At 46.5% G+C, this 10,478-nt stretch overlaps 1 protein-coding gene across 1 annotated transcript in view; it reads left to right on the forward strand.

Annotated features, from left to right (window-relative positions):
• Positions 1–4,060, forward strand: part of LOC105999554 (chromosome unknown open reading frame, human C2orf81) — an 8,098-nt gene extending 4,038 nt beyond the window's left edge. The window contains exons 2-4 of the mRNA XM_013034602.1: positions 2,060–2,281; positions 2,367–2,567; positions 2,720–4,060. Coding sequence (XP_012890056.1) covers positions 2,060–2,281; positions 2,367–2,567; positions 2,720–4,060 — 1,764 coding nt within the window. The remainder of the gene's footprint in view (positions 1–2,059; positions 2,282–2,366; positions 2,568–2,719) is intronic.
• Positions 4,061–10,478: the final 6,418 nt, after the last annotated feature.

Consider the following 10,478-nt stretch of genomic DNA (forward strand, 5'->3'; position numbering starts at 1 on the left):
ATTAACAGAAAGCCAGAAGTGGCACTGTGGCTCAAGTGGTAGAGCGCTAGCCTTGAGCTGAAGAACTGAGGGACAGCACCCAGGCCCAGAGTTCAGGCCCCATGACCGCCCCCCCCCCAAAATAGTATTTTATGTGATGAGAAATACATAGGCATTTCATCTTGTGTTCCTCCCCTAAGAGTAGCCTCTTAAAAAATATTTTTGAAGTGGTGCTGTAGCTCAAGTGGTAGAGCACTCACCTTGAACTGTGTCTAAGCCCAGAGTTCAAGCCCCACGACCGACCAAAAAAAAAAAAATTTTTTTTTGAAGCTGAGCACTGGTTGAGTCACACCTGTAATCCTAGCTACTCAGGCAGTTGAGATCTGAGGATCATAGTTTGAAGCCAGCCCAGAGAGAGAAGTCTGTGAGACTCTTATTTCCCATTAACCACCAAAAAAAGGACAGAAGTAGAGGCATAGTTCAAGTGGTAGAATACCAGACTTAAGTAAAAAGCTAAGGAACAGCACCCAGACCTAGTTCAAGCCCGAGTACACACAAGAAAATTTATTTTGATAGTGTTAATATATACTACCACGTGGCTTTCAAAATATTGTTTCTATATTTTTCATTGTTTAGGCATCACACTAAAACTTTGGTAGTCTTGCATGTCCTTGTTTTAAAATAGCTTTTATTGGGCTGGGAAGGTGGCTCGGTGGTAGAGTGTTTGTCTCGCATGCACATGCATGAGGCCCTGGGTTGGATTCCTCAGCACCACATAAACAGAAAAAGCCCGAAGTGGTGCTGTGGCTCAAGTGGTAGAGCACTAGCCTTGAGCTGAAGAGCTCAGGGAGAGCAATCAGGCCCAGAGTTCAAGCCCCACGACTGACCAAAAAAAAGCTTCTATTTCATCAAATTGCCTGCAACCTTACCATCACCTGAACTTGATTCCCAGTACCAAAAAAATTTAAATTTCAATCTTTGTGTTTTGGGATATATTTTAAATATATTCTGGATATATTTAAATATTTAAAAGTATTTATTATAGCGCTCTTCATGGGGTTAGGGTTGGGGGTGTATAACCTCTCAGGCTAGGAATAACTGGGCTTCCTTGTTTAAAGCACTTCCTGTGGGGGGTAGGGAATATGTGTTACTCATTTACAACTTCTCTTTTGTGGAATATTACATCCTTTCCTTAACTTTGGAGTCATTAATGATTTTCCTCTTTTATATGAGTTTAAGCTACATATTTGGATATATTTCTTTTTCCATATTTGTTGAAAATACATATATTTGTTTCACCTTGCATACTTGTTTGATCCTTCATATTTGCTGCAAATGCTTTTTTGGATCATTTTGTTTACTGGCTTAGTTATACCAAAGGGGATTTCAGTGTGCAGATGCTTTTGTTTGGAAAGTTGGGTGAAGGCTGATTCTGGAATTAGAAGCCTAAATACAAATTCTGGCTACACTACTTTTGAGCTGTATGATCCTGAGAAAATTAAATCAAATGGGAATAAAAATCATAAGTACTCAGGTAGAAGACTCTAGGTAGCACCAGTAACTATAGCAGGTGTGTGGGTGTGCACGCACTTTCATGTGCTTGCTCACTCACTGCGGCTTGACCTCAGGGCCTTGGCACCTTTTTGCCCAAGGCTAGCTAGTGCTCTACCCCTTCAACCACAGCTCCACTTCTGGACTCTCAGGGGTGAATTGGACTTTCCGACTTTCCTTTCATGAGCTGGCTTGGAACCCTGATCCTCAAATCTCAGCTTCCTGAGGAGCTATCCAGCAGGTTTAAGTTGACGCATATACTCAAGTTCTTTGAACTCTTGAGAACTCATGGAATGAGAACATTGTTACCTAGGCTGTGTGTTCCCTAGCAACCGAAGGCTAACGTGCTGAACTTCAGTTTCGTTGTCAGTAAAGCGGATTTGGTGGGCTGTTGGGAAAGTTAAAAGAGATTAAATACCTACAAGCCTCAGTCACACGGTTGTCCTTGTTTTGTTTTCCCATTCCCCTCGATGCTGCCCCTCTGCTCCCCTTGTTTTCCCTCCCTGAAAGCGGCGTTTGGTTCCCACAGAGGCAAGCCCGAGACCGTGGGGCGACTCGATCCAAGGCGGAGAAGGCAAGGCCGCCCACCGTGCCCGTGCCGCAGGTGGAGATCGTGCCGGGGCGGCTCAACGAGGCCGAGTGGATCGCGCTCACGGCCCTTGAGGAGGGCGAGGACGTGGTGGGGGATATCTTGGCCGACCTGCTAACTCGAGTCTTGGACTCCGCCTTCAAAGTCTATCTGAACCAGCAGGTGGGACTCGATCCCGATCTTCCAGACCCCTCTCCTGCCTCGCCCGCCCCCGCGGGCACCGCTGAGCCCCTGCCTCGCCCCGCAGTGCGTTCCATTCATCATCAGCCAGGCCAAGGAGGCCATGCTGCAGATCACCGAGTGGCGCTTCCTGGTCCGGGACGAGGGCGAGTCGGCCGTGGCTGAGAACCCCACCTGGAGCGAGGACCAGGAGACCTCGGAGTGCACGATCGATGCCTGGGCTCAGGGCTCCGTGCCGGTGCTGCAAGCGTCCGCCCCGGAAGGCCAAGTAAGCCCGGCCACAGCCGCCTTCCGGCCCGAGCGCCCCCACCGCGCCCCCAGCCTTTCCCCAGCCTCTCCCTCCCTCCGTCCCTTCCCCTCCCTTCCTCTTCCTCCCTCCCTCGGCCTTCCGACCTCTCACCACCCCGGCGCCGTCGCCAGGATGCCGGGAATCTGGACCAGGTGTTGGGAAGACCGCCTGAGCTTAGCGTCTCCCAGGAGCCGCGGGAATCCTCGGAGCATTCTGCGGAGCTGACAGCCTCCCCGGGCCTCCAGCCCACCCCGGGGCCGCTTCTGGAGGCAGGGCCCGAGGACACTCTGGAGGAGTCCTTCGCCCTGGAGACCTTCCATCTCTTCTCTCCCGGGTCCTTGAATGAGAGCGTGTCCGTGGAGGTGGGCCCTGCCGACCTGGGCCTGGAGCAGCCCCCCGGGGCCACTCCCGAGAAGGGCCTACCCCTCAGCCCCTCCCCGGTGCTGGAGGACCTCCACTATGACCTGCCCCCGCCGGACGCGGCTGGGGACCGCCTGCAGTACGGGCCCGACAGCATACCCTGCCCGACCCCAGCCTCCTCGGGGCCCTCGCCCTCCGCAGAGGGCCCCAGAAAGCCCAGCCCCGCGGCCTCCTTCCAGCTGCCGCAGCTTGTGGGGCCGGATGCCTCTTACCACAGGATGGGCTACCAGGCAGCCTTGAAGCGCTTGAACCCCACCAAGCTTCCCTGCCCCTGGGTGCATCCGCTAGCAGAGATCCTGGTCTCCGACTCCCAGGCGCACCCTCACCCCCTGGACGTCTACCATGGGCGTCGGCGGGGCAAAAGGATCCAGATCCAGGCCAAGCCCCAACCCCCTGAAACCCCCACCGACCCCACCCTCTATGAACCCCGGGCAGTGAGCTTTCCTTTCCAACCTAGGGCTCCTGTCAGTCCCCTGGCCCCAGACCCCAGATTCCGATGTCCCAATTTAAAATTGGACCTACCAGCACCATCCTTTGGGTCAAAGTTGCCATTCCCCAGCTCTGGGCTCCGTTTTGTCCTGAAACACCCGGCGCTTTCTGATGTCACCCACAGTGCCAGCCCCAAACTATGGCCTGGGGCCCAGTGGCCCAGTGGCTGGGAAGGGGAAGCACAGCTTCTGGGCAAGATGTGGGCTGACCGTACTCAAGTGGTTCCTCGGATCCTGAGATCTCTTGAAAAGGAAGACCAGGGTTCTGGAGAGCCCGAAATAACCCCCCCTGTCCTTGAGGCCACCTCTCAGGTGATGTGGAAGCCCATGATTCTGTCAGAAGACATAAAACTGGCTCCTGGTGTAAGAATGTGGAACTACAGCACCCAAGGGCTGCCCAGCTGTTGTGTGCCCTTGGAGGAGGACACCTCTCCTTCAGGTCATCGGTGCCCCATCCAGACGGGTTTGCCCAAGCAACGAATGACTGAGACTCAGCCAACGAAGTCCACAGCTCCCAAAGTATGGTTGCTCCCATCCAAGAATGAGCCTTCCTCTCAGTCCTGAACCCCTGCCAATGGGAACTGGACCGTGTCTTCTCCCTGTCCAAGGGAAATAAACGCTGAATTGCCCCCAGGAATTTGGTCGGATGCTTCTGTCAGTTCCAAAAGTATCCATTCTCTCACAGAACCCCAAGGGTTGCACCACTCTCAGAAGACCCAGCTTTAGGGTAGAGACTGATCCCTAACAGAACTCCTCTCTCCCTAAGGAGCAGATAGAGGCCTACCACTGTGGTCTGGCTCAGTTTAGCAAACACTGGCTCAGTTTTGGCATGCATGCTTTTTAAAAGTAATTTCTGACCTGTGAGGACCCTCCTTTCTCCCCCTCCCCCCACCTCTCATCTCTTGTTGGCACTGGAGCTTGAACTCTGAGCTTCACACTGTCCCTTAGCTTTTCACTCAAGGCTGTATTCTATCACTTGAGCCACACTCCGTTTGCATCTTTTTGCTGGTGTGAGCCACCAGCACTAAGCTCTGAGGAATTTTCTTACTTTCCTAGCAGTTCCATCAGGCAAGAGTGTGTGCATGTGCATATGTATGTGTTCCAGGGATTATTTTTAATTGCACTATATCGGAAATTTGTGATCTTTAATCTGCCACATGGCCTGAAGGGAAATAGTTCCTTCCTCCCTTTCTCATTTTCCATCCCTTCATGTCCGTTTTCCTTCCTTCCTTTTACATTTGTATTATCAATTGTCCAAACACCATTTGTTGAAGAGTATATATCTCCAACTGCCCAGTAATAGAATAATATTCATATATAAGATTTTCCTAAATACGTTTGTATTATGTCTAGACATTTTTCTGTTCTATATGTCTTTTTTCTATCACTAGATCAAAATAACACTGCCCAAATAACTACAACTTTAAAATTTGCACAGTCAGCTGGGCAGCAGTGGCTTATGCCTGTAATCCTAGCTACTCAGGAGTCTAAGGTCTGAGGATGGTTTCAAGTTAACCCAGGCAGGAAAGTCCATGAGACTCTTATCTTCAATAAACCGGCAAAAAGCCAGAAGTGGAGATGTGGCTCAAATATTAGAGTGCCAGCTATGAGCAAAAAAGAGACAGGGCCAGGTGCTGGTGGCACAGGCCTGTAATCCTAGCTACTCAGGAGGCTGAGCTCTAAGGGTCATGGTCCAAAGCCAGCCTGGGCAGTAAAGTCCATGAGACACTTATCTCTAGTTAATCACCAGAAAACTGGAAGTGGAGCTGTGGCTCAAGTGGTAGAGAGCTAGCCTTGAGTTGAAGAGCCCAGGGACAGCATCCAGGCCCTGAGTTCAAGCCCCATGCCAAGATCTCCTCCCTCCCCTCTCCCCACCCCAGCACTGTACAATCCTCCCCTCCTGCTTGACTTCCTTTTTTGGGGGATTGGGCCTTGGGGCTTCAACTCAGGGCCTGGGCACTATCCCTGAGTAGATATGAGTCATTTCAAACATTTAAATTAACAGATAATTAACTTCCTTAAGGTTTCCTGCTTATGAAGGTACTATATCTCCCACTTTTTAGGCTATCTTTCATGTATTCAAATATGATTGTATAATTTTGAGTTGTATACATTTTTGTTATGTTTATTACAAAAATACATTTGAAAAATTATATAATTTTCACCAGATAAGCAAAGATGTTTTTCCATATTCAGTATCACAGGTTGGCGTGATGGGATATAGTCACACAGCAGTATAGGGGAGTCTTTGGGGTCTCATTCAGGCCCTGTCAGATTGATTGGTTGGAGTACTTTACAGCTATATCTATGAAGAAATAATACAAAGGATACACAAAAAAGAGGATACTAACTTTCCCTGAAGGCCATTCAAACTATCCCAATGTAAAAGAAACAGTAGGGGCTGGGAATGCGGCTTAGTGGTAGAGCGCTTGCCTGGCATGCATGAAGCCCTGTATTTGATTCCTCAGTACCACATAAACCGAAAAAGCCAGAAGTGGCACTGTGGCTCAAGTGGTAGAGTGCTAGCCTTGAGCAAAAGCAGCTCAGGGACAGCGCCCAGGTCCAAAGTTCAAACCCCAGCACAGGCACAATAAAAAGAACAGTTCTCCTATTAGCATGACCTCTAGATTCAGTGATCCTCCCTTTCATTGTTCTGAGAAGCATTTGAATTTTTCCCATGTCCCATTTCCATCCCCCTGAAGGCTTGGCAGCACATCTGTTAAAGGTTGTTAATGCCACTAAACAGCTGGTTTGTGTGTGTGTAAAACAGAGCTGATCAATATGTATTCATATGGACAAGATATATTGTCTAGTGATTGTCTTTTTTCAAAGTCAAGGTTCAGTACATTGTGTTTAGGAAACTATAGGAAACACTGTCAAGGAAATCGACCATTTTAAATGCTTAAATTTCCAGATCCTATAATCAAGAAATCTAATAACAACAGATGCTGGAGGGGATGTGGCCAGAAGGGAACCCTACTGCATTGTTGGTGGGAGTGTAAACTTGTTCAACCACTCTGGAAAGCAGTATGGAGGTTCCTCAAAAGACTCCACATAGAGCTCCCCTATGACCCAGCGATCCCACTTCTGGGCATTTACCCAAATGATCACAAACAAGGCCATACTAAAGCTATCAGCACAACTATGTTTATCACAGCATTATTCACCATAGCTAAGATATGGAACCAATCCAGATGCCCCTCAGTAGATGAATGGATCAAGAAAGTGTGGTGTATTTATACAATGGAATTCTATGCCTCCATCAGAAAGAATGATACCGCCCCATTTATAAGGAAATGAAAAAAGTTGGAAAAAATATTACGTGAAGTAAGCCAGACCCAAAGAAACACAGGTCCCATGATTTCCCTTATTTGCAATAAGTAGTATATGCCTAGGACAATCTTAGCAGATGTGCAGAATAGCTCAATAGCTATGTACATATGACTATATAAGACAATGATAAGTGAAATGAACTCCAGGACATGGACACAAGAGGTTTTTCTTTGTTGTTACTGTTTTTAATGTACTATGTGATTGTTTTTATTTCTTTTGTATCTTTTTCCCCCTATGGTTTATCTGCTGTTGTCACTGTATTTGGTACCCTGGTATTATATATACGTTTATTTGAATTAGGGAAGGGAAGGGGAACAACATAATGGTGAGACAAAGAACCAAGGCAACAGTGATATACACAAGACAATATGTTGGAAATGATCTGTACAACCTGGGGGTAGGGAGGATGGGAGGGAGGGAAAGTAGGAGAAAAATGAGGGAAGGGGTAACAAGTTTGACAAGAAATGTACTTATTATCCCCCTCACTTAAGTAACTGTAACCCCTCTGTACATCACTTGGACAATAAATAAAACAATTAAAAAAATAAAAATTTCCAAGCTGGGTGCTGGTGGCTCACACCTGTAATCCTAGCTACTCAGGAGGCTGAGATCTGAGGATCATGGTTCAAAGCCAGCCCAGGCAAGAAAGTCTGTGAAATTCTTATCTCCAATTAACCACCAGAAAATGGGAAGTGGTGCTGTGGCTCAAGTGGTAGAGTGCTCATCTTGAGTTGAAGAACTAAGGGACAGCACCCAGGCCCAGAGTTCAAGCCCCACCCTTCCCCCTCCAAAAATTTCCAGAGCCTGACTATGGTAGCAAAAAGAAAACTGAATTTAGAATTGCTCTGGGGGCTGGGATGTAGCTCAGTGGCAAAGCTCTTGCCTAGCAAGTGCAGCATCCTGGGTTTGATCCCCAGTACCAAAAAAGAAAAGACAAAAAAGTAAAAAAAAAAAAAAAAAAAGTTGCTCTGAGCTGGGCAGTGGCTCACTCCTGTAATCCTAGCTACTCTGGAGGCTAAGATCTGAGGATCATAGTTCAAAGACAGCCTGGAGACTCTTAGCTCCAATTAACCACCAAAAAGCACAAAATGGAACTGTGGCTCAAATAGTGAAGTGTTAGCTTTGAGTACAAAGTTAAGGCACAGCCCCCAGGCCCTGGGTTTAAGTACCAGGACCAGCACGCACACGCGCGCGCACACGCGCACACACACACACACAAGAATTGCTCTGAGTAGGAATCTTGGGGATGAGGTGAGGGAGACATAAATTTATGCTTAAAAGTATGTGCATAAAAGTAAGGCTCGGGGGCTGGGAAGGTGGCTCAGTGGTAGAGCGCTTGCCTTGCATGCCTGAGGCCCTGGGTTCGATTCCTCAGCACCACATAAGCAAAAAGAAAAAAGCTGGAAGTGGCGCTGTGGCTCAAGTGGTAGAGCGCTAGCCTTGAGCTGAAGAGCTGAGGGACAGAGCCCAGGCCCAGAGTTCAAGCCCCACGACCGGACCCCCCCCCAAAAAAAAGTAAGGCTTGGCACAGTGGCTTACACTCCTCATCCCATGGAGGAGCTGTAAATGGTAATGTGGCCCAGGCCTGGCTGGGGCAAAACAAACAAACAAAAAACAACCTTATTTGAAAAAAACAAACAACTAAATGGAAGATTAAAAAAATACAAAGGCATGGAATAAGTGATAGAGCATCTGCTTAGCAGGTTTGAGACCTTAAGTTCAAACCCTTGTACTGCAAAAAACAAAACAAAAATAAATATATAAACAAAAGCTAAAAGTGAAAACAAACAATGCCTACCAAAGGAAAAATGGAAATACAAAAGTGGCATATTGATACAACGGAACTTTAAAAGCCTTAAAAAGGAATTAAATTCTGACACATGCTACAACATGCATGAGCCTTTAAGGCATGTTAAGTGAGGGGCTGAGAATATGGCTTAGTGGTAGAGTGCTTGCCTAGTATGCATGAAGCCCTGGGTTTGATTCCTCAGTAGTACATTAACAGAAAGCCAGAAGTGGCACTGTGGCTCAAATGGTAGAGTGATAACCTTCAGCAAAAGAAGCTCAGGGACAGTGCCCAGGTCCTGAGTTCAAGCCCCAGGACTGGCAACAACAACAAAAAAAAAAAAGAAGAAGGAAAGAAGATAAGGCATGCTAACTGAAATAAACCAATGATGAAAGCACAGCTAGTATACTGTTTCACATATGAGGTGCCATAGTCAAATTCATAGAGGCAAGGGCTACTAGGGGTTGTAGGGAGGGGAGAATGAAGAATTAGGGAACAGAGTTTTAGTATAGAAAGATGAAAAAAATGAAGATGGATAGAAGCAATGTTTGCAGAAAAACAATATACTAAGGTCACTGCATTGTACACTTACAAATGATTAAAATGGTAAGTAATGTATTTTGAAACTCTTAAACTTTTATAGGATCTCTCTTTTTTATCAAAAGATAGATATTTTTCAACGGAAGTTATTTGACCAATAAGTATGCCTACTAAACATACAGAGTGATTCGGGGCAACATTCAGGGCAACAGCAAAAGAGAAAGGGAAAGTATACAAGTAGAAGTCAGTTAATTATTCATGTCCATGTAATAGAGTACTATGCAACCGAAAACACTAATAGGCATCTCTAGCTCTAGTATATTGATTCAGAAAGAGTTCTGAGATATGTTGCAAGTTACTAAAACAAGGTACAAGTGTAGATAACATATGCTAGCTTTTGTAAAAGAAATGGGATGAGTAAGATTGTATCCATACTCACAAGCATTTAAATAAAACATTGATAAGGACATGGAGTGGGTTGGACCAAGGCTTGCAGGAAGGTTTCGCAGTGCATATTTAAAAATATTAGTTTTGGCTTTGAATGATGGGAGTGTATTATCTGTTCAGAATAATTAGAAAAAATTAGAAGGTGAGATGAAAAAATGCGCAATGAGGTACCCAATTCATTCTATTTATCATTAATCCTCCACTCCTATCCCACCATTAACATTATGGATTTTTTTTCTCTCTTTCTGTGTGTGTGTGTGTGTGTGTGTGTGTGTGTGTGTCTGTTGTGGGGCTTGAACACAGAGCCCAGGTACTTTCCCTGAGCTTTTTTTGTTCAAGGCTAGCACTCTACCACTTTGAGCCACAGTGCCACTTCTGGTTTCCTGTGGCTAATTGGAGGTAAAGAGCCTCACAGTCTTTCCTGCCAGGCTGTGTTTCAATCATGATCCTCAGATCTCAGCCTTCTGAGTAACTAGGATTACAGGCATGAGCCACCAGGGCTCTGCTAACATTATGGATTTTTCAAGCTAAGATTACGGGAGACAAGCATACTAGTAACAGTGATATTTCAGGCTGTAATAGTCATTAACAGTCTCATTTCACAAAAGAGGAAACAGAGGCACAGAGATGTGAGGTACTCAGCCTTGCACATTTGTTCCATTATTATTTAAGTAATGGGGCTTAAACTCAGGGCCGAGGTCCTATCCTTGAGCCACAGCGTCAATTCTGGCTTTTTGGTGGTTAATTTGAAAGGAATGGAGTTGTTTTTTTTTTTTTGGGTCCAGTCATGGGGCCTGAACTCTGGGCCTGGGCACTGTCCCTCAGCTCTTCAGCTCAAGGCTAGCACTCTACTACTTGAGCCACAGCGCCACTTCC

This window comes from Dipodomys ordii, unplaced genomic scaffold (assembly GCF_000151885.1).
Source record: "Dipodomys ordii isolate 6190 unplaced genomic scaffold, Dord_2.0 Scaffold192, whole genome shotgun sequence".
Taxonomy (NCBI): domain Eukaryota; kingdom Metazoa; phylum Chordata; class Mammalia; order Rodentia; family Heteromyidae; genus Dipodomys; species Dipodomys ordii.